General features: G+C 44.9%; 1 protein-coding gene across 1 annotated transcript; it reads left to right on the top strand.

The window, feature by feature from the left end:
• Positions 1–22,827: 22,827 nt before the first annotated feature.
• Positions 22,828–24,849, top strand: LOC141074081 (vomeronasal type-2 receptor 26-like). Its single transcript, XM_073561597.1, has 4 exons — positions 22,828–22,938; positions 23,435–23,656; positions 23,738–23,861; positions 23,945–24,849. Exons 1-4 carry the CDS (start codon positions 22,828–22,830, stop codon positions 24,847–24,849), a joined length of 1,362 nt encoding a protein of 453 aa, XP_073417698.1.
• Positions 24,850–25,219: the final 370 nt, after the last annotated feature.

Raw genomic sequence — 25,219 nt, 5'->3', positions numbered from 1 at the left:
GGAATCGGAAATGATGTAACCCAAGAACGGCAGAGACGACTGTTCGAAGGCGCATTTCTCCAGCTTGGCGTAGAGGCGATGTGTTCTCAAACGGAGTAAAACTTGACGCACGTCTTTTCGGTGTGAGGACAAATCCGGGGAGAACACCAGAATGTCGTCCAAGTAAACCACCACGCAGGAATAGAGAAGATCTCGGAATATGTCGTTGACGAATTCTTGGAACACTGCGGGAGCGTTGCATAAGCCGAAGGGCATAACCAGGTACTCATAATGGCCGTCACGGGTGTTGAAGGCGGTCTTCCATTCATCACCAGAGCGGATCCGGACCAGATTGTAGGCCCCTCGGAGGTCTAATTTTGTGAAGATCCGCGCACCCCGTAGACGGTCAAATAGCTCCGGAATGAGGGGAAGAGGGTATTTGTTCTTGATGGTGATATCGTTGAGCCCTCTATAATCAATACAGGGACGCAGGGACCCATCCTTCTTCTGGACAAAAAAGAACCCAGCTCCGGCAGGTGAGGAAGACTTGCGAATAAAGCCTTTGGCCAAGTTTTCCTGTACATATTCGGACATAGCCTGGGTCTCGGAGGGAGACAGCGGGTAGATCCGACCACGGGGCGGCGTAGAACCGGGAAGCAGATCGATGGGGCAGTCATATGGACGATGCGGGGGCAAGGACTCTGCTTCCTTCTTGTCTAAGACGTCCAAAAAGGCCCTGTAGATGGAGGGCAACTCGGTTGATACCAACGTTGAACGTGGGAATTTCGGCGGCTGTACAGGAAGTAAACACTTGTCTTGACAACGTTGACCCCACCGTAGAACGTCACCAGAGCGCCAATCCAGGATAGGCTCGTGGATCCTTAGCCAGGGGAGTCCCAGGAGGATGGCATGGGACAAAGAAGGCAGCACGTAGAATACTATCTTCTCCCGGTGTAAAGCTCCGACCTGAAGCTCCACCTCTTCGGTAACCTGAGTAACGGACTCCCGCAGGGGTTGACCGTCGACCGAAGCAATCTGCCGAGGGGTCTCCAGGGATCTGACAGGAATTCCAAGTCTCTTAACCGCCTCAAGTTGAACGAAGTTACCAGGCTCCCCAGAATCTATATAGGCCCATTCAGAAAAACGTTTAGAGCCCAGATGCAAAAGGACAGATAGAGTCAAGGGTAGAGAGGAGTCAAAATTACCTAGGAAGACCTCTCTTACCTGTCCTAAGCGGAGGCGTTTCCCGGGCGAGTGGGGCAGGCGCGAAGAAAGTGAGACGCACTCCCACAGTAGAAACAGAGCCCCTGTTCGACCCTCTCTCTCCGACGCTCCTCCACCGGTTTGAGGCGGTCCATCTGCATGGGTTCCGGTAGCGGGAGCGTGGACGTAGGTGTTGAGCGGACTCGAAGTGGACTCTGAGCGGCCGGAAGAGCGCGAGGGGGTCTCCTGTCCCTAGCGAGCTCTCGGGAACGTTCTTGAAAGCGGAGGTCGATGCGGGTAGCCAAAGAGATTAAATCCTCCAAGGAGGTGGGGGTATCACGACCCGCCAATTCGTCCTTGATTCGCCCCGAAAGACCCTGCCAAAAGGCTCCCACCAAGGCCTCATTGTTCCAACCCAACTCTGAGGACAGGGTGCGAAACCGAATGGCGTACTGACCTACTGAGAGCGAGCCCTGATGGAGATTGAACAACGCTTCGGTGGTGGAGGCAAGGCGACCGGGTTCATCAAACACCTTACGAAAGGTGTCTAGGAAAAAGGAGAGTTGGGTAACCAGGGGGTCGTCTCGTTCCCAGAGGGGGTTAACCCAGGCTAGGGCCTCTCCTTCTAGGTGGGACACGATAAAGGCCACCTTGGCACGGTCAGTGGGGTATTGTTGCGGCAGCAACTCAAAATGTAGCTGGCATTGATTTAAAAACCCTCTACACGTCTTGGGGTCGCCACTATATCGCGGGGGTTTAGCCAAACGCCGGGATGGAGGCGGAACCGCAGGCTGTACCGGAGCTGCAGCAGCGGTCTGGAGGGCCAGCAAGCGGTTGTCCACCGAGGCCATGTAGTTCAGGATATGAGCCTGAGTGTCGCGCTGCTGGGCAAGCTCCTGCTGGAGAGCGGCGATCTGGGTGGCATTCTCTGGATCTGAGGCCTGTAATGACGAGAGGCGAGACTCCATGGACTTGAGGAATGACATGATCCTCGCCTGGTTTTCCCGCAGAAATAGAAGTTCCTTTTGGGTCGGGGTCGGAGTACCAGCGGGGTCCATGGCCTGATCGTTCTGTGATGGTTTCCCAAGGGTGAACCCACTGGACCGCGGCAAGCGAACCTCCCCTGGGCGAGCGGGCCAGGTGGACCACCCCCTATACAGGGAGCGTTAGGGACAGGCCCAGGGGAAACTACTCACCGCGGCAGCTGGTACCCGAGGAGGCCGGAGGCACGACAAGAGAACTAGCAGGCAGGCAGATGAAGGAGCTGGACTGGAACCGGTAGGACTGGAACTCAGGAACGGAGGCTGGCGGATACTGGCAGATAAGGCAGGAACGGTGGAACACGGGTCAGACGAAGACACAGGCTGGAAGCGGACACGAGATGGCGGGAACTGGGGAAACACAAGGACCAGGTTAAACAAGGAGCACGGGAAAAGACAGGCAGACTGGGAGCCAGAGTCACCGAGAGACACAAGTGACGATCAGGCAGTGATTCCGAGGAAGAGGCTGCCTCTTATGGAGACCAGAGTTCCGGGTCCGGTCAGCAGGGTCAGGAAGGCGGGGAGAAGGGTTGGCTTGGCCTGTACTGAGAACTGAGGCGCAAGGCGCGCATGCGCCGCGGGTAGACCACCGGGACAGAGCGCGGACCCGAAGGCAGGAGTGCAGGCGAGCGCGCGCCCGCTGCAGGGGCGCGCCGAAGGCGGCGGGCGCTCCCGGAGGCCACGGGCGACGCTGAGCCCGACAGAGAGGCGACAGCAGGAGCCGCGCATGAGGGGGGAGCGGCGAGCGTGGAGCCGGCGGGGCCGGGGACGGCGGTAAGCGTGACACATATTAATCAGTGTCAGGGTGGAAATATTAATTCCATCCATTTTCTGGGGATTGAGAGAGTGAAAAAACCACCAAGAAGTGGGAATTGGGACCGGATTATTTTACAAAAAGAGACCAAATGGATTTTTTGTTTAGATACCATGACCCCTAGGGGGCTTAATGACCAACTTAACTACAGCTGCTATATTTAGGATATACATATATGTGTGAACCTTTATGTGATTTTATCTTCTTTGTAAATACTGTAAAATACCCACCGAATCATTACTGTGGTATCATGTTATTCTATGCTTGAGGGCTTGATTTAATTTCTTCCACCTTTAGTTAATTGTATTCATTATTCACATTGTGAGTAACACAGTCCTTAGAGGGAGGCACATATGTTGCGCCTTGTATAGGTATTATTTTGGTTCTCCCTTCTTTTCATCTCCCGGAACTATTCTTGTCATATTTGGTGATTTCCGGGAGTATTAGTGGCTGCATTGCCTGTGTCAACCGGTCATGATGAATGGTGCGCATGACCGGAAGTTTTTTGAGCCATGTTTTGTTAGGGCTGTATTAACAATCGCGATGGTTTCCGCGGTATTAGCGGGGCTGTTCTGAATTAACAGATATGTGCATGACCGGAAACACCGTGGCCATGTTGCTTTCGGGCACATTGAATAAACCGGAAGCGTGATGTATATACGAACATAGGGTTGCATTAATCCCCAAAGTATCGCGATCGTTTCCACCGGGTTTTTGCGGGGCGGCCCTGTATTAACAGAATTGCGCATGACCAGAAGCTCGGCGGCCATGTTGCTTTCGGGCATATTGAGTAAACCGGAAGTATGGCAGCTTAGACTGCGGTGCATACGCTAACATATACGTCAGGAATGGAGGAGGCGTGGTGTTTACTGCGTCCAGCGTCATTCATCACAGGTTGCGTTCCAAGTTAACTAATGGCGTGTGGCGTGCGTTCCAGTGAACTCCAGGTGGGTGATTTTATCCTGATTGGCAGGCTATATCTAGCCCCTTGTTACAATCTGCCTCACTCCACTGTCATCTAGGAGGCAGCCTAGTTATTATGTTCTTGCGCCCAATATGTGCAATTAGATCCCCTGAAGAGTCAGCAAATGATGAAAAGCGTCGGGGTGCACAGGGACATTGTAGGGCTAATTTTGTGAGGGTCAGATGTGGACTGCCCTTGTTAGGGCGGGAGTCATGGGTGTTAGGTTTGCAATCCCCTGTAGGGTCTGATTAGGGTAATGCCTTGTCTCCTGACCTGACTTGACTCTGATGGACATCTGATTTTTGGACATCTTCCAAGACGCATGGGTGAGATCTTTCCTTTACTCAGAGTGTTTATGGATTACTGATTTTTATGTCTTTTCTTTGCATATGAATGGGCATATTCCTTGTTAAACCTAAACAGGGTAGAGGCTGTGTATGCCCTTGATAAGGTAACCATTCATGATTGGACTCTGGTTGTCATTTACATGTCCTTGACTAAGTAATTTTGTCTGACCAGGTTTTTCTACTTTTGGACATAGAATAAGTCATATGTATATACTCCGGGTGATCTGCTGTGGCAATATATGCAGACACTCTGTGTTATAGTCTGTGGCAATTGATTAAGTATGTTTTTTAACTTCACTTAATCTTTGGTAGCTTTTATATACACTATTAAAAGTTATGTTTTATTATTTCTCTATTGCTGTTTTGCTACCTTATGTTGTGAGAAATTGTGGATTCATATTCCACTAAGTGCTGTATTTCACGCCTTGGAGGTTATGTCATGCCCGGCATCCAGTGTTTTCTCAGAACGTGTTTTCATAGCTGCTGGTGGTGTCCTGACGGATAAGCGCATCCAGCTGTCCCCTGAAAGTGTAGACCACCTAACTTATATCAAAATGAACAAGTCATGGATCTCCAATGACTTTTGCACCCTAGTTACAGACTAGGTGATGGTGTCATTTTTAGTGTCATGCATTGATCTTGCGTTATTGCAGTCTGTGCCACCTTTGTGATGTCTTCTGTGTCTGCTGTTGCTACTGCTGCTAATGTCACAAACATTTTTTCTAACTATGGAGACTCCAAGTTGGGTCTCCTGTTATGAATGGGTCACCGAGGAGGAAAAAAAACAAACAACAAGCTAAGTCTTAGAAAACCAGAGAGGTTGGTAACTATGCAGATTGCAGATCCCTGATCTTAACCACACAACTAGCAGCAGTCGTGGAGCGTTCCTACGATGGTCCTAGACGCCTCGTCACAATCGGAGAGCTACATAAGCCTAAAGCAGGAAAAGAAGAAAACTAACTGCCCCAGAGCAGACCCCAAAGGAAAGACAGCCCCCCACATGTATTGACGGTGAAGCAAGATGAAAACACAAACAAAGGCAGGAAAATAGGCTGAGCAAACGATGGGGCCCGACTAACTAGAAAGGATAGGAAAGGAAAGCCACTGTCTGCAATCTGCCAAAAAACCCTACCAAAATAATGTCCAACACGTCTGATAGCAAAATTAACCCTGAAGTCACTAGACTTCTCCCACTATATCAGCACTCTGACATATTCTGAAACAGAGCAAAAAGAGGCCAATCTAATAAGGGACAAAAAGGCAAATTGGCAAATACAGATAAATAGGAGTGGAAGTTCAGCATAGCCCCAGCAGGGGCAAGCTGACCACACAAGAAACTGAATTGACCAACAAGCGCAAGTGTGAACATTAGCAAAAAACAAACTTAACTTGAGAAGACTGGAAGAGAGCTGAAGTCCAAGACCTGAGAAGCAGACTGAATCACCAGCACCAGGATAGGGCGACGGCTGTCTTATATCCAGTCTGATACTCCAGAGATCCAATCGTTATCCTCATCAGGTGGCAGATCATTACCACTTAAACCAACCTCACTACCTCCTGTCACCACCAGAGGGAGAACGGAAGGAGAACTCTCAACTGGTGGAGCAGAAAATGAGCTCATAACAGTCTCCATCTTGTGGGTTGCCTGTGGTGGAAGGTGTGTCAGAGGCCTATTATAATATTTCTACTCTGTGGAAATTGATGCCACATCCTCACAGTCGATGGACATGGACCAAGGAGATTGAATAGAATTCTACAGCTGAACAACTAGCTACATCACTGATGCATTGACCAACCTTTTTGGGTTTCTTGACCATGGAGTGAATTACCTGTACGATGGACTCTGTGCTAGAGATGGGTTGCATCTTACAAAAACAGGAAAACACATACTTGATAGACGCCTTGCTACACTCATCAGGAGGGCTTTAAACTATAACAATATAGTATGGGAAATATACGGGCCGGAAAAAAATATACTAATAGATCACAGACTTCACATGAGTCAATAGTGTGATGCAGCAGCAAAGAAGGCAAACACAGTTCTAGGATATATTAGAGTCTAGATCATGTGAAGTAATTCTCCCCCTCTACTCCTTCTTGGTCAGGCCTCATCTGGATACTGGGTCCAGTTCTGGGCACCACATTTTAAAAAAGACATTGAAAAGCTTACTCAAGTTCAGAGAAGAGCGACCAGAATGGTGAAGGGACTGCATATTATGTCCTTCGAGGAACGGCTAAAGGATCTGGGAATGTTTAGCTTGGAAAAAAGAAGGCTAAAGCCCCCTTTACAGATAGCGATATCGCTAGCAATATCGCTAAAGCGTCACCGATTTTGTGACGCAGCAGCGATATTGCTAGCGATATCGCTACATGTGATACTCACCTCCGACCGGCTCCCTCGCTGGTTATCGCTGATCGCGCGAGATTGTCCAGGTCCATTTCTCGTTGGCGGCTTTCTGCCGGGCTTCCTGCTGACGCCGGACGAGCGATGCGTGGACGCGGGTGGAGGACGTCATCATCGCCGCGTCTGACAGGTAACGACCGCTGCTGAGATCTGCCTGTTTGGCAGCTCACTAGCGACGCACCAGCGATCCTGCCCGGGTCATATCGTGGTCGGGATCGCTGGTGCATCGCTAAATGTAACGGGGCCTTTAGAGGAGGCTTAATAGCTGTCTACAAATATCTCAAAGGCTGTCACATTGTTGAAGGATCATCATTATTCTCCTTTACACATGGAAACACGAGAAGCAATGGAATGAAACAGCAATGTAGAAGATATAGATTAGATATTAGAAAAACCTTTTTGACAGTGAGGCTGATCAATGAGTGGAACAGGCAGCCACAAGAGGTGGTGAGTTTTCCTTCAATGGAAGCCTTCAAACTGAGGCTGGACAGACATCTGTTAGAGATGATTCAGTGACTCTTGCACTGAACAGGTGGTTGGATACGATGACCCTGGAAGTCCCTTTTAACTCTAACATTCTACGTTTCTATGAAAACCCGATGTTCACAGTTGTTGGCATGTTCTTTAAACAAACTAATTCAGACCCTCAAAAATACCAGTGAAATTCAAAAATACCAGTGAAATTTCAGGTTGAGGTAGCAAAATCCAAAAAATGCCAAGAGGGCGAATACTTTCACAAGCCGCTGTATCTGTCTATCTACAGTATATATCTCATATCTGTCTACCTCTCATATGTATCTATGCATCTCATTTCTATAATCTACCTCTTCTATCTATATTTCTGTCTATCAATGTATTTCAAGTCTATCAATCTCTCATATCTATCTACGTATTGTGGTAGATCCGCTCTCTCGGCTTCACACGGAGGTAGTCACAGGAACACTGTGTCTTTAAGGATGCATAAACCAAGTTTTAAGCACAAAATAAACACGGCCCTCTGTGCAAAACAAAATGGTAGCACTTTGTGCAGTCCTTGCATCAGTGGGGGTCAGCTCACTCAGGCTTAGCAATGTCCTTTAACAGGCATCAAGTGTACAAACACTGCCCTGGAGTCCTCCTCTCCAGGCATTAAACAACCCAGACTGCGCCTGGAGTTCAGCCATTTAAGCCCAGACCACTTGACTCCTCACCCATGTGACTGATCACATGACTGTGACATCACACAGGTCCTGGTAGCACACGGGAATGCTGGCTCTGCAGGTGGAGATAAGGTAAACATTCTCCCACCCGCTCTAGGTCCACAGGAAACGAGTCCATTTATGCAACTTTAGCCTAAGCCTCACAAAACTTTAGAGTGCTGGAGGAAAATACTCTGGCTTTATATCACTGACGCCATTAAGCGAAGTGACACATATCTCCCCTCCAGAACTTTACCAGTGACTCTGTTACAGTATGTATCTCATGTTTACTATCTATCTCTCATATGTATGTGAAAATAGTGGATACTTAACTGATCCTCAGGTGGCGACGTTTCAACGGTGACCCGTATTTGTCAAGCCTTGACAAAGACGGGTCACCGTTGAAACGTCGCCACCTGAGGATCAGTAAAGTATCCACTGTTTTCACATTTAATTTGAGTGCTGCCTATTTTTTTTCCTTTTGTTCATTTGGCTGTTTGGACACTGCTGAATAGGTTTTGCACCTACCATATTACTTTGGTAGTGCTGCCCTTTTTTCTTGATTTATCTCTCATATGTATTATATCTGTCTGTATGTGTTCTGTGTATGCAGCATGTCTCTATGTATTTAACACAATCCAACATATTTTAAGAACATGAATTCATTTTCTTAAAGAAAAGAATTGTTCAGATACCATGGAATAGGACAACTCCCATAACAATCATATAAACCTATATCGAACTCTTGACAAGCGCCCCCCCGACGAAGCCCAGCGCGAAACGTGCGTTCGGGCTAGGGACCTGACATACAGCTGATGTACGCCTCACATGGGTAAGCGTGGTTACCAACAGGGCTGTGGAGTCGGAGTCAGAGTCGTGGAGTCGGAGTTAGTTTTGGTCGGAGTCGGAGTCGGTAGAAATGTACCGACTCCGACTCCAGCTTTAAAAAAAATGTATTAATATTTCATAATTGAACTTTCATATGAATTTGATAAATGTTACGCAAATATATATGTTCTATCAAACTATGAACAACAGTGATAAGCAGTTCTGCTGGAGATAGAGACATTTCTTACTTCTTGTGTGTCACTGTTCTCCACTGCCCTTATCTAATCTTATACTTGGTTAACCTCATGCTGCCCCAACCCCCCTACTTACAATGTATGAAACTGAAAGTGAAAATGTGTTGCAAATTCTTAGTAGTAAAGCTCCTCCTCTAGACTAGATCATACTAGGTGTGCGTCTTCCAAGCATCTCACAGCTGCCTGCTACTCAGAAGAGGAAGACTGTAAGAAGTATTATCCTTTCAACAAACTTTGCATCAGTTAACTGTGAGTACATGAGGAATAATAACAGTATTACTGACCACTATATCAGTTGTACGACCTGGCAATAATTTTGTACAATTGTTTTTAGGAAAAACAATTGTCATTTGGATTGTGAATGCAGAATTAAAAACCTGAGAATGTCAAAGAAGCATCACATTAAATCAGCTGTATTTGAACATTTCACCATCACTCAAGATAGAAAACATTATGTCTGTCAAATGATCCAGACAAAAACAAATGCTGTGAAGCCAAGATGAGTGCATATTCAGGCAAAGATAAAAATGCTCCTACCAGAGCTTCTAATCTAAAGAGACATTTACAGCGCTTTCATCCAGAAGTACTGAAAGCAGTGGATGAGAAAGACTGCATCCAAACCAATGAACCAGTGCCCAGCTCTTCCAGCCAAACAAAGGAGCAGAGAACTTTGCAGCCATCAGTTGCAAGATATTTTGTCAGTGACAAAGTTACTGTGACAATGACAGTAGATACATTTAAAAAACAGATCATAGAGCTTGTTGTAAAGGATAGTGTGCCTATTTCATTATTTTCACGACCAGCTTTTATGTGTCTGAATGGGGAAATGGCCCGCAAGCTTGGTGTTTCTATGGAGAGAGAATTAGAAAATTAGTAATTGAAGAAGCTTTTAAACAAAAGGAAGAACTTAAAAAAACTCTCAAGGGACGCTTTCTGTTTCTTAAAATGGATGCCTGCACACGTCACAGAGTGAACTATTTTGCCAACAATGTCCGATTTGTTTGTGACAAAAATGAAATAGTTACCAAGACATTGGCAGTAAAAGACACCAAAGCTCATCACACCAGTGAGTTTCTCCAGGTCTTGGTGGAAAAGGTTCTGCAAGACTATGAACTTAAGAAAAAGCAAGTTCTTTCTGTCGTAACTGACAATGCTTCAAATATGATAAGTACTATTAAGCTAATGAATGAGAGTAATGATGGTGACCAGCAGCTAGAAGAACATTCTGGGTCCACAGACACAGAAATGTTTGAAATAGAGGAACACAGTATTGTAACTGAGGAGCAAACTGAAGTTGCTTCAGATGAACAGCAACATGATAGTTTAGATGATCTTGTTGAAACTGTGTCAATATGTTCTTTCATTCATCACATGCGCTGTGTTGTGCATACGCTACAGCTGGCTATAAGAGACAGTCTGCAAGAAGGACATGCTGCTGCACTGATTGGCAAGGTGAGAAAATTGGCTACTGTTGCCAGAACCCCTAAAGTTGACTCAATTTTGAAGAGACGTGCTGGAAAAGGGGCAATTATTGATCAAGCCACACGATGGGGCAGTACTTACTTAATGATGCAGCGCTTGGTTGAACTGAAAACCTTTCTTGTAGACATGGTTAACCCTCAACTGACGCTAAATGAAAGTCAGTGGAATCAGGTGACTGAGCTGGAAAATTTGCTAGAGCACCCATTTACAATGACTAAAAAATTACAAGCAGAGGACTTAACTCCAGGTATTTTCTTAAAGGAGTGGAAGAACCTGATGTTTCGCCTGTCCCAAAGAGGAGGGTTAATTGCAAGTGGCATTGCTACATCAATGAAACGGAGAGAGGAGCTACTATTACAAAATAACATTCTTTTGGCAGCTGTTTATGTAGACCCAATGCATCGGATTCTTCTAGATGATCAACAGCTAAGTAAAGGAAAAGAAGCTCTGTTTGAAATAGCAGTAAGGATGAAAGGGTTGCAGAACAGTCAGGAGGAACAAGAAGAATTTGGTCGTCCTGCCACATCTTCACCCTCATCATCAACTGATGAAGAATTTAATTTCGAAAAATATTTGGATCACAAGGACCGTGCAAAGCGTTCCCGCATAGAAGAAGAGTCATCCCCATCAAGGAACACAGCCAGTACATTTCAGCAGAATTTTTCATGTGCACTAAAAGAAATTGAGAAATTTGACCGTTCATCAAAAATAACAGTGCAACAAGCGATTCCTCTGTATCCTGACATTGTCAGAGATGTTGCCCGAGTGGTTACTGCTTTGCCACCAACACAAGTTAGTGTAGAGAGGTTGTTCTCTGCTCTCAAAATAATTAGATCAGATTTGAGGGCATCCATGAAGGAGGATCTGACAGAGGCAATACTTTTTCTGAGGACAAATTTATAGATTTCTTCTTATTAACTGCATAAAAGTGTTTATTGCATATTTACTTACAGTTTAGAAAAGTTTATAAAAGTTATTTGCTATATTCTAATTGTATTCTAATAAATGTAGTTTTTGCTCTAAGTGGTCTGATTACTTATATAAGCACGATGTTTAATATTTTACAACAGTAAATTTGTTGTTATGAATTGGCCATTTATGAAGGAGTCGGAGTCGGAGCCGGAGTCGGAGCCTGATAAAATCCAGGAGTCGGAGTCGCAACTGTGGCTTACCAACTCCACAGCCCTGGTTACCAAAGCACCTTCTTTATTCCTTTGCACTAAGCACTTTAACCCTTGCCACACATATTTTTGTGCTTTGCACAGTATCCACATGATTGCATGTTGTCTTGTATCCCATCATTAGGGTTTAGACTGAGGGAACTGTCACATAAAAATCTTTTAATGAGTTCAACATTGTGCTAAAGGGTTTTTTGGTCGCTTTGTGGACCAAGGTGTTATATTTTACTGACGCGCTTGTCTGTCCTCCTTTCTGTGTCATCTCTGCTACCTGATCATATTGTTGTATTTTTAATACAGTTGATCTTCTTATGTACATGTTTCAATAAAAATTGTATACATTTTTTTCACTAATATTACTTGTTTGAGTCTAAATGTTGGGCATTATACTCCAGAGTTCGATATAGGTTTATATGTCTCTATGTATGCACTCTGTGTATACATTTGGGTGCTATGCGTATATACAGGTGCTTCTCACAAAATGTAAATATCATCAAAAAGTTCAATTTAATTCAGTTCTTCAATACAAAAAAAGTGAAACGCAAATTATAAAGTCATTATAAACAGATTGATGTATTTCAAGTGTTTTATTGATGATATTCAAATTTTGTGAGAATCACCTGTACATATGTGTGTGTGTAACATACAATCAATGATTGTATTTAGGGAACATAAACAGAGACGGGAAACATGTGCAAAAAGACATGCAAGGTGCAGCAGTGCTAGAGGGCACGTGACCTAACCCTGGCAAAAAATATATTGTAATGTATTGATATTCAAGATCAAAATACCATCATTTACTAGAAATATACACATCCTGATAAACTCTCCGGTGAAGTAGGGGACTTAAAGAACAACATGCTGTTGATACATGTAGATGCCGATTTACAATCAAATGCAAATGTCACCAATTAGCAGACCTCAACATGGATTCAAAAATAAAGCTTAGTAATAAGGCATCACATGTGAAAGGGCAAAATGCCCACCCCAAGAAATAGCATATAAGAACGCCCACTCACGTAGAAGTGAACAGTACCGGATAAAAAACATTACGTCAGGAGACGAAAATTCGGATGGCCGGGTGGTCAGCGCATCACCCCGACGCGCGTTTCGGAGATGTACTCCTTCGTCAGGGGGCGTGAATTGTATTAAACCCGTGGGTTTAAATATCACCGGACCGGAAGTGCCCGTGACGCGGACCGGAAGTGACGTGTGTGCAGCCATGACAACACCGGGACGCAGGATGGGCACAGCATCATGCGGTGGGAGGGACCCGGTGGAGAACTAGGCACTCCCCCACACACATAAAGATGCCGAGACCATCACACATGCCGGGACATGGGGCACACACGTGCAGGGCCGCCGCCAGTCAGTTCCATGACCCATGTATCATGGAGGAAGGTATCAAACATTAATCATACAACATTATTTATGCTCATGTCTGCCAAAATACATGTAACAGAAGGGGATTTACAAGAAGGAATAATAACAATAATACCGCTGCACCTCACTCAATACACAATATATAGGCAATATATAGACAATAAATGTCGAAACCTTGTATCAAATAGTACATCTGAGTAACAGTATACACAGTAGTATATATTCTTGAAATCCAAGGAATCCATATATCCAGGCAGGACAACGGGCATATACAGTACGTACAACATATCGAAACATAAAAACAGGACATACATATCACAAAACATATCAACTGAAGACAAAAAATTCTTCCTCCATGACAACCACGGGAGATGAACCAGGATCTTCCGGGCCACATCAAGTCCAGAAAAGTGCAAAACATCAATCTAAAACAAAATGAAACAAGTTAAAATCAAATAAAATAAAACTGCTACCCTAGTGCATATCAATGCACTGCTCCAAAACGCACAGGCGATCACAGAAACGGAACATATGACAAGTTCTCATTTAATCCATGGGGATACACCGTGTCCAACGTCCATATCCACCTTGTCTCTTTTTGGGCCAAACGTTGGGACACTCTCCCACCCCGAATCCCCACATCAATCATATCTATACCTTTTACCTTTAGGCCACTGCTCTCACAATTATGATAGGTCTTAAAGTGCCTTGGTAATGTTTTGAGCAAATTTAGATCATCTTCATTTGCTGCGGCTTGTATGCCTAAAACATGTTCCCTGATCCTAACTTTTAATTGTCGGGTGGTCAGCCCTACATAAATTAAGGAACAGGGACATGTGGCATAGTAGATGAAATTACAGGACATACAAGTAATAGATTTCCTGATCTTATACTGTTTATGTCCAGAAGAATCTGTGAATGTGTCATCTTTGACCATATTAGCACAAGCCACACAGCGGCCGCAGGCATTATTGCCTCCACTCTTATTGCGGGCAAAATCATCCAAAAAAGTCTTCGGGGGATCACAGACGTAGTGACTACGTACGATATGATCCCATAGGTTTTTAACCCTCCTAAAGGTAATTTGGGGTTTATCAGGGATGATCTTAGCAATAATTGGATCCGTCTTCAGTATGGCCCAAGATATATTCAAAATGCCACGCATCTGCTCCGACCGGGAATTAAAGTTAGTGATAAATCTCACTATATCAGGTTTGCATTGTTCATCACCAGATTTATACAGGAGGGAATTCCTCTTACTGTGCTTGACTCGAAGATAAGCCCATTTAATAGAACGGTTGCTATATCCCCTCTCTGAAAAACGGTTCCTCAAATCCATAGCCTGAAACTCAAATTCTTCATCGGTTGAGCAGATGCGTCGGAGACGCAGGAACTGGCCAATTGGTACAGACCGTACCATGTGTGTTGGGTGTGAGGAGGATGCATGCAGAAGCATATTGGTGGCCGTTGGTTTACGAAATATAGTTATTTGGACCATTCCCTCGCTACCCCTACTGAGAGAGACATCCAAAAACTCAACCCTGTCTTTGTCAAAAGTGGCGGTAAGGCAAATATTCCGGTCATTATCATTCAAGTCCACAATGAACTCCTCTAACAACTTAATGTCACCCTGCCAGATCAAAAGAATGTCATCTATGTAGCGCATCCACAAGAGGACGCGCTCCATGGATGACAAACGATCCGAAATCAGGAGGTTCCTTTCCCACAGCCCCAGGAACAGGTTAGCATAGGAGGGCGCGAAGGCCACTCCCATGGCTGTTCCCTGGAGCTGCAAAAAAAAGGACCCCCTGAAAAGAAAAAAATTATGCGTCAGGGTAATGTTATGAATGAGTCACCGAAGGAGGAAAAAACAAAAATACAAGCTAAGTCCACAAAACAGGAGAGGTTGGTAGCTATCGGATTGCAGACCCCTGATCCTATTCACACAACTAACAGTAGCCGTGGGGGGTTCCTACGGTGCCCTAGACCCCTCATTCACAGCCGGAGAACTAAATAAGCCTAAAGAAAGAAAGGGGAAATCTAAACTGCCCCAGAGCAGACCCCAAAGCAATAGATAGGCCCCAACATGTATTGTCGGTGAAAAGCAGATGAAAACACAAACACAGACAGAAAGACAGGTTGAGCAAACGATGGGGCCCAACTAACTAAATAGGAAAGGACAGAAAAGATGCTGGCTGCAATCCGCAAAAATTCTGCCAAAATAATGTCCAACACGTCTGATAGAAAAAAGGCCCTGAAGTCACTAGACTTCAAAAACACTATATCAGCACTCAGGTATATTCTGAAGACTGAGCAAAAGAACAACTTGACCAGAGACAAAAATGGAGCTCAGCCTGTACCAACAAGGGCAGGCAGAACACAAACACTAAGTAAACAGACAATATCTCATGGAAAAATAAGAGAGCAAATACTTAGCTTTCAGAAGACAGGTACTGAACTGGCTTGCAAGAGCTCAGAGCAGAAAGGATCACCAGCACCCCTGTAGGGCGTCGGCTGCCTTATATCCACCCAGTCATTCCGGGTGTCCAATCAGGCTCCACCTGTTCAGATGACAGGTTCTTCCCAACCCAATCAATTTCACTACCTTTCTTCACCAGCAGAGGGAGTTCATCAGACATCAACGGTGAAGGGGAAAATGAACTCACAACAGGGTAAACTCCAAGACTTCCAGGATGAGAGCCCTCAAACCTGGGGATATATTGGACATTGATAGAAAAAATTCCGTGGCACGCAGGCCATCACCATGGCGAATACTAGTATATAACGACTCAACGTCCATGGTGACTAAAACAGTATCCCCATCCAAAGTGAGGCCATCTGCCTTACGCAACAGCTGATTTGTGTCCTTAAGGTAAGAGGGCATTACCTCCACAAGTGGTTGGAGCAAGGAATCCAGCCACTTGCTTACACACTCCAAATAGCTCACCCGCTCCGAGACTATAGGTCTGCCTGGTGGAGTTTGTATGTTCTTATGTGTCTTGGGGAGGAGATATATATAAAGTGCTCTCAGTGAGAGAAACAAAATAGGAATCTTGTGGGTATGATACCTTTTAATGGCTAACAAATAGTAGTTAATGATATTACAAGGCAAGCTTTCGGGACTGCTTACGTCCCTTCATCAGGCTTATATAACAAAATATTTGAAGAAACCTTATTTCTATACAGTTTAAAGCACATGCTGGTGTGAAACATGGACATTTCAATAGACAATACAATTTCAATAAACAAATACTGAGCTTGAAGAGGGAATACTTAACTTAATACTTGGGGAGGAGATAGAATGTAGGAATAGTTGGTTCAACTACAATCAAAGTCAGGAGCTCTTTTGAAATGATACCAGCTTCCATTGCTCTTGTCAGAATCTCCCTGAGTTGCACACAAAAGGCAGACAAGGGGTTGTAAGTCAATCTCTTATAACACGTAGTGTTGGAGAGTTGACACATGGATTCTTTTTCATAAAGCTGTTTGGGCCATAGAACAATATTCCCCCCTTGTCTGCCTGTTTAATCACAACATCAGGGAGACTCTTTAAATGGGTCAAACACCTCCTCTCCTCCCCAGTCAAGATGTCTCTCTGAATGTACTGAGGTACCTTCAGAAACTCATTACTCACCACTTTAACAAAAAGATCAACGGCACTACAGCTCGAAAGAGGGGGGAACTTCTTGGAGCGTATCTGTGATACCCCAGAGTCCGGTTGTCACAGTGACATTACCTCCCTCTAATGGGTAAAGTCATGCTTGGAGGCAGAAAGGGACCCCCATGCCAGGCAGCATAGATTTAATCACAATTTCCTGCTGCAGGTCAGAAAAGGGAGATGCCTTATAAATTCTGGCCAGCAGAGGGGGTTGGTGAGTCAGCTAGAAATAAGCTGAGGGGGTTGTCATGGAAACGAAACAGCTGTGAGCTATGAGGAGAAATGACAATTACAACGTGAGGACGTGAGGTAAAGAGATCTTGGTATTTCCCTTGCCATATCTGTAAACTTGTAAAGAGCTGGATATTGCCTTAAAGGGCCACTTAATATGGTGGTAATGGTGGTTTCCGAAAGGAGCCACTCCTTGGCTGGTTCCTTCCCTGGAGGAAGATCTGGCTAGTCCCGTGTTTGAGACTCTAAAATGAGGCTCCACGGACTTTATTTGCATATTCGTATTTCCCAGGGAGAGGGAGCACTGCACCTAGGATTTCACTGATTGAGCGCTTTGCCGGCTGCCGCAGTGTTTTCTTTGACTGGTCTCCCTGAGGTCAGTGATTGTTTCGTGATGTTGGTCTACTAGGCATTGCTCCCACCTAGCCAGAATCCTACTCCACACTGATGAGGGGCAACACCCTGAAACAGATGTCTGTGGATGGATACTTGGCCTTGGTATTTCCCTTGTCATATCTGTAAACTTGTAAAGAGCTGGATATTGACTTAAAGGGCCACTTAATATGGTGGTAATGGTGGTTTCCGAAAGGAGCCACCCCTTGGCTGGGTCCTTCCCTGGAGGAAGATCTGGCTAGTCCCGTGTTTGAGACTCTTAAATGAGGCTCCACGTATTTTATTTGCATATTCGTATTTCCCAGGGAGCATTGCACCTAGGATTTCACTGATTGAGCGCCTTTGCCGGCTGCCGCAGTGTTTTCTTTGACTGGTCTCCCTGAGGTCAGTGATTGTTTTGTGATGTTGGTCTACTAGGCATTGCTCCCAGCTAGCTAGAATCCTACTCCACACTGATGAGGGGCAACACCCCGAAACAGCTGTCTGTGGATGGATACCTGGCCTTGGTATTTCCCTTGTCATATCTGTAAACTCGTAAAGAGCTGGATATTAACTTAAAGGGCCACTTAATATGGTGGTAATGGTGGTTTCCGAAAGGAGCCACCCCTTGGCTGGGTCCTTCCCTGGAGGAAGATCTGGCTAGTCCCGTGTTTGAGACTCTTAAATGAGGCTCCACAGACTTTATTTACATATAAAGAGATCTTTCTGGAAGATCCTGTCAGATGAAGACAGGGAGCTGATCTGTGAAGAGGGAAAGGACAAGAGCAGAGACTAAGAGACTCTAGGGAAGCTAAAATACTGCATATAGCAGACCCCTGAGTGAAGCGCTAATAAAGAGAAAAGGGACATCAGAGTCCTAGGCTGACAGGAACTGTACGCCTTGATAGCCGAATCTGAAAGTACAGGGGATTGTAAATTCCTGTGCACATTAATCACCTGAGGGCACAGCAGCGGATAAGGAGCCCAGGGCCGATGGTGAAAAGGACGGTACCCGTGGAATAGGCTCACGCTGACAGCTGTACAGGTTAGTGAAACCATCACGAATAGAGGGTCGCAGCATAGTTATATACAGCGGAGACCCACACACATAGCGCAGAAAGGAAGTTCCTAAATCCCCACCTGGCAAGGTGGATCCCCTGAATGCCTCCAGGCGAGCCGGACTCATTCCATCACCCGTATGTGGTACTCCGGACTGCAACCTATTACCAGTAAAAGGTAAAGATACTGCACCTCTCTGTGTCGTTCTCTCATTTATCTGCACCCCAACGTTCACATCCATTTTTACTATTTATTTAACATCTTTGCCCTGGGACTACAGCCCTACCTGTGGAGGGCTACAACATCAAAGCTGCGCCCAACATCCATCCCAGAGAAGCAACACAGCAGCGTTGGTCACCTATGACTAGAATACCACAGGTGGCGTCACGTATTTCACCATCTAATAACTTTATTTTCATTTTTTTACCACATAAATACCACACAACTTTCCCCTATTTTAATTACTGGATGCCTCTGGGCCACGGATCGGGTCGCCGCCGGCGTGACACCGTCCCCCATAGAAGTCGACGGGCCCGGTACCGAGTACCCCCAGGCCCCGCGGGGCGCTCCATATCCTTATAGATGGAGGTATCTTACCTCCCTCAGGTGTCAGGTGCTCGTCAGACAGATCCTCTAATATCCTGAGGGCTGATCGTTCTTTCTCTGTGGGGAATACTCTATTCAAATTATCATCAAAGAAGAAACGCTTGAAGAGCAGAGATCTGGCAAAAATGTGCGATCTTTAATGGCCGTGAACCTATCGAAACCCGCCACTGGTGAAAAAGACAGGACTTTATACAAAAGTGCACAGTCAGCTTGTATAAGAATATGGTTACTAAGGTTAATTACCTTATTGTCTCTATTGTAGCCTCCAGGTGAACGGTTTTTCTTTCTTTTATAGGGGTGGAAATTAGCATTCCTCATCCTCCCATAGTTAACAAATGACCGAGTAACTATCGAAGAAGCGGAGACATCAGACTGTGCACTGAGTGATGACACAGAGGTGTTGGACACACTGTGGTGCATAGACGGAGGATTTGTAGTATAATTTTTCCATTGATATACGGATTTAGTTTGATAGTCTTTTAAGTCCCTATTAAATTTAGAGACCTGTGTCTCATTAATTTTCTTCACAACTGCATTAACAGATTTCTCAAGAGTCTCCTCATATGCCTTCAATTGTTCAGCCGAACAATTAGCACGAAGGTCTACCAAAGCCTGATCAATATCTTTGTCCAAACTGGTGTGTATGTAGTATCCACATTTATAAATCCCGGCAGCGCAGATGAAAGTTTATAGGTGTGAACATGTCGGCAATCGCCCAATGAACAAGTAAAATGCTGCTCATTCATTGTGTGAAATGGATCGTTTATGGCAGAACAGAAATTCTTATTCTCGGCAGCACATCAGATGTAAACTTGTTCTCGGCAGCACATCACCCAATGTAAACTGCAAAAGTGCTGCTGATAACATGAAACTGTACAGGGACAGGTTGATCTACTAGTGATCGTTCTGTGCCCATCATTCTTCACCAACCTGTGTAACTAGGTTGGGAAAGAAGCGCCGAACAACTTGAATAATGTCAATTGCGTCCGTTTAACGGCCAGAACTTAGCGCATGTAACTGCAACCTAAATGTTTGTGTGTGTTGGTGCAATATGTTAGCATCTGAGATCCCACTTTAAACCTTTTGCCCGGGGCCCCACTTTGCGCAAAACCAGCCCTGGTCACAACAGTACTTGAATGCACTACTGGGACGTCCGGGGCCTACAGTCCAACTGAGACACTGAGAAGCACACTCAGTATCTTCCTAGGAGAGGAAGTCTGACGGGGAATCGGATAAGGGAGTTGGGACGGGACTCATGGAAGCTGCAGAGCCGGATGGAGTATCCCAGGAATCAGAGATGCCAGAGAGGAAAGGGATAGCTCAGGGTGAGCGAACAGCGGACATCAGAACGTGCTGTGCTATGGACTTTGAAAACGGAAACGTTTGTGCCCAATACTGCGAGTTTCAATATGAAGAAAACGGACAATTAACCCCCTTACCCCCAAGGGTGGTTTGCACGTTATTTCCCGGGCCAATTTTTACAATTCTGACCACTGTCCCTTTATGAGGTAATAACTCTGGAACGCTTCCATGGATCCTGGTGAATCTGACATTGTTTTCTCGTGACATATTGTCCTTCATGTTAGTGGTAAAATTTCCTTCATATAACTTGCGTTTATTTGTGAAAATAATGGAAATTTGGTGGCAATTTTCCAACTTTGAATTTTTATGCCCTTAAATCACAGAGATACGGCACACAAAAAAACTTAATAAGTAAAATTTCCCACATGTTTACTTTACATCAACACAATTTGGGAACCAAAATTTTTTTTTTGTTAGGAAGTTATAAGGGTTAAAAGTTGACGAGCGATTTCTCATTTTCACAACATCATTTTATTTTTAGGGACCACATCACATTTGAAGTCACCTTGTGGGGTCTATATGATAAAAAATACCCAAAAGTGACACCATTCTAAAAACTGCACCCCTCAAGGTGCTCAAAACCACATTCAAGAAGTTTATGAACCCTTCAGGTGCTTCACAGTAATTTTTTGAATGTTTAAAAAAATGAACATTTAACTTTTTTTTCCCCAAAAAATTACTTCAGTTCCAATTTTTTGTATTTTCTGCTTCACAGAAGTTAATAACGTAGAGCCATAAAAATAAAAAATCATATTTATTTCAACAAAAATGATATTTTTGCCCCCAATTTTTTATTTTCCCAAGGGTAACAGGAGAAATTGGACCCCAAAAGTTGTTGTGCAATTTGACCTGAGTAGGCTGATACCCCATATGTGGGGGTAAACCACTGTTTGTGGCAGAGCTTGGAAACGAAGGAGCACCGTTTGACTTTCTGAACGCAGAATTGGCAGGAATTGAGATCAGACGACATGTTGCGTTTGGAGAGCCCCTGATGTGCCGAAGTAGTGGAAATCCCCCAATTCTAACTCCAATCCTAACCCCAACACACCCCTAACCCTAGCCCTAACCCTAAGGATGTGTGCACACGTTGCGGATTCTGCTGCGGATCCGCAGCAGATTTGGCCCTGCGGATCCGCAGCAGTTTCTTCTGCGTTGTACAGTATCTTTACATTCAATGGCAAATAAAAAATGCAGTGCACATGCTGCAGATTTTTCCACGCGGATTTGCTGCGGTTTTAGATCCGCAGCATGTCACTTCTTTGTGCGGAATCCGCAGCGATTTGACACATACTCAATTACCAGGTGTCAAAACTCAGGGGAAAACCGTAGGCCAATCCGCACTAAATCCGCAGGTAAAACGCAGATCATTTGACCTGCGGATTTACCTGCGGAGTTAGCCAAATCTGCGCGGACAAATCTGCAGCAGAATCCACATTGTGTGCACACAGCCTTACCCTAGCCCTAACCCTATGCCTAATGGGAAAATGGAAATAAATACATTTTTTTTAATTGTATTATTTTTCCCAGCACATCGCACTGCTCCGGGAGTCGCAGGGAAGCACGGAGGGAGTCCCCTCCCTGCGCGCTTCTTTCCTATGCCCCGGTACACTGTGATCATGTTTGATCGCAGTGTGCTAAAGGTTAATGTGCCGGGGGCGGTCCGTGACCACTCCTGACACATAGTGCCGGGTGTCAGCTGTGATAATCAGCTGACACCCGGCTGCGATCAGCGGCGCTCCCCCCTGGGGGCGTCGCTGATCGCTATGACGTACTATTACATCCTTGGGACTTAGGTCCCAGGTCACATGGACGGAATAGTACATCTAATGTAGGAAAGGGGTTGAGTAAATTTCTTTATTATAAAGAACTTGAATAACCGGAGATAGCAGAGGCCTGCAACCAAAATGTGGATGTTAGGCACCACACTCATAGTACAGGGGAATCAAGGCACCATTTATTTATAGGGTGCCAGGGTGTGGGAACACAGCAGCCCCTCGCCTATGACTACCGCCCTGTGCACCTAAGGCTGTGCACACATTGCATTTTTTGAGCGTTTTTGCTTTTTTTCCCACAGCGGAAACGCTTAAAAACGCTATTAAAACGCATCCCATGCAATCCTATGGGATTCCGCAGTTGCTGTGCCCATGCTGCGGATTTTACAGCTGCGGAATCGCATAGCGGTAAAATCCGCAGAATGTTCATTATTCCTGTGGAATCGTGGTGATTCCGCTGCCATAGGATTGCATTGAAACGCTCACTTTGCCCACCATGCGTAAAGTGAGCGCTTCATGTGCGGATGATACCCAGGTTCTGGAGGAGAGGAGACTCTCCTCCATGCCCTGGGTACCATATTCCTGTAAAAAATAGAATTAAAATAAAAAATAGGGATATACTTACCATCTGGCGGCCCCTGGAGTCCTTCCCACCCTCAGCCACGCTGTCAGTATCTTCCGGTCCCAGGGATGCATTGCGCGAATCACCTGAGATGACGTTGCGCTCTTGCGTGCATGACGTCATCTGGGGTGATTCTCGCAATGCATCCCTGGGAACGGAGCTTGCCGGCAGTGTCGCTGAGGACATCGGGGGCCGTCGGAAGGTGAGAATAACCATATTTTTAATATTTTTTTTATTTTATACATTCTGTCTTTTACTATTGATGCCGCATAGGCAGCATCAATAGTAAAAAGGTGGTCACACTTGTCAAGCACTATGCTTGTGTGTGACCAAACTGTCAATCACCTTTCCAAGCGATGCCTCAAATCACTTAGAAAGCGCAAGCATTCTGCAAGCTAAAAACGCTTGTGTTTTGCAGGAAACCGCATGCAAATTCCACATGCATTTTACCCACGGCAGGGAGTTGCAGAAATGCTGTGGACATTTCCGCAGCATTTCTGCAACGTGGGCACATAGCCTTACAGTATCAAAAAATTATGTCTTGTTCAAAGCTGCTCATCTTGCACCATTCATCTTGGGAGATGAGGAACGAAGAGGAAGAACATATCTATATATGTGTATATAGGTCATGCTTTCCATGATTGCTGCTGGTTATATTTCTAATGTGTGGCTATATTTTTTTTTATTTTAATCCATAGATATTGCATACCTTGAAGCATTTGAATCTTTTTGGTGGAAGGGTTTTCACAGAGCATGGAGAACTCTTAGACGATTACCAGATCCATAACCACATTATAGTCAATCAAACTTTGCACTCGAGCATTGTTGGACACATTTCACCTATAATTTTAGATAACCTCAATCTGCCAACCTTCTCCACCAACGACCATTTAATTCAGTGGAAAACCAGTAACAATGAGGTAATATATCATCCCGGCAATGCATAGGCTTTATATATGATTCATTTTATAATAAGGAAAAACTGTGTCTCTTGAATTTAGAAACCAAAGTCCCAATGTACAAAAAGTTGTCTACCAGGAAATAGAAAAGTCCCAGGAAATTCAATCTATTTTTGCTGCTATGGCTGTATTCCTTGTTCTGAAGGAGAAATATCAAACACCTCTGGTAGGTACTACTTCTATCTACACCTGAGCCTTGGTCACAAATTCAGTCATATTTTGTGATATTTCTTGTTTTCTTTCCTATAGACAATGAAAACTGCAGGAGATGTCCTGACCATGAGTGGTCTAATGAGAACAAGACCCAGTGTGTCCCCAAACTGGTAGAATTTCTCTCTTACTCTGATCATGGGATATCACTGACTGCTCTATCGGGATCCATTTTACTTCTTACAGTGACTGCAATAATATTGGGGATTTTTGTTAGATATCAAGACACTCCAATCGTGAGAGCAAACAACAAGAACCTGAGCTTTATTCTCCTGGTCTCCATCATGCTCAGCTTCCTCTGTGTCTTCTTGTTCCTTGGTCGTCCTGTTGATGGTACCTGCATGTTACGTCAGATCTGTATTGGACTACTACTCTCAATATCCATCTCTTCGTTGTTGGCAAAGACCATAATGGTTTACATTGCATTCAAAGCCACCAAGCCTGGAAGTGTGTGGAGAAGATGGACTGGAGTAAAACTTCCGAATTGTGTGCTCCTGATCTGCTCCTCCATCCAGGGGGTCCTCTGTATGAGTTGGGTGACCCTCTGTCCCCCCTTCCAGGAGCTGGACACACACTCTTATACTGAGAAGATCATAGTTCAGTGTAATGAAGGCTCTGATCTCTGGTTCTACTCTGTCCTGGGTTATATGGGGATTCTGGCTGCTGTTAGCTTTATTACAGCTTTCTTAGCCCGGACATTACCGGACAGTTTTAATGAGGCCAAGTACATCACCTTCAGCATGCTGGTGTTCTGCAGTGTCTGGATAGCCATGATCCCGGCTTATCTCAGCACTAGAGGCAAATACATGGTGGCCGTGGAGATATTTGCCATCCTGACCTCTAATGCTGGACTTTTAGGCTGTATATTTTTCCCTAAATGCTTTATAATTCTCTGCAGACCTGAACAAAATACAAAGTCCTATATAATGAGCCGGACTGCGTGAGATTGGACATGATTCTATCCTTGTAGATTTAAGTCTCATTTTATTACTGTGTGCATATTTCATTAAATGTGGATGTAGATTATTGAAGTAAAATCTAAACAAGATCCAATCACATTGATAATGACTGAGTGAAACATTTATGACAGTCAACCTTTGTATGTAGAGTATTATCAGTATTACCGGGATGCAGATGTTATGCAGGGGCAGAGCAAGACGTCTGAGGAGCAGTTTCCGCCAGATAGTAAAATGCAGGATGAGGAAAAATATTGTACAGGGAAACTTTAAGACAAAGGGGTTTTTGCCTGTAGATAGGGAATAACTTATTGATCACTGGGGTTCCTAGTGATTCTGAGAACCAAGCTCTGATTCC

Source organism: Dendrobates tinctorius, unplaced genomic scaffold (assembly GCF_039654945.1).
Source record: "Dendrobates tinctorius isolate UK_male_01 unplaced genomic scaffold, ASM3965494v1 ptg000323l, whole genome shotgun sequence".
Classification (NCBI taxonomy): domain Eukaryota; kingdom Metazoa; phylum Chordata; class Amphibia; order Anura; family Dendrobatidae; genus Dendrobates; species Dendrobates tinctorius.
Note: the sequence above shows the minus strand (reverse complement) of the source record. Positions and strands in the feature narration are given on the sequence as shown.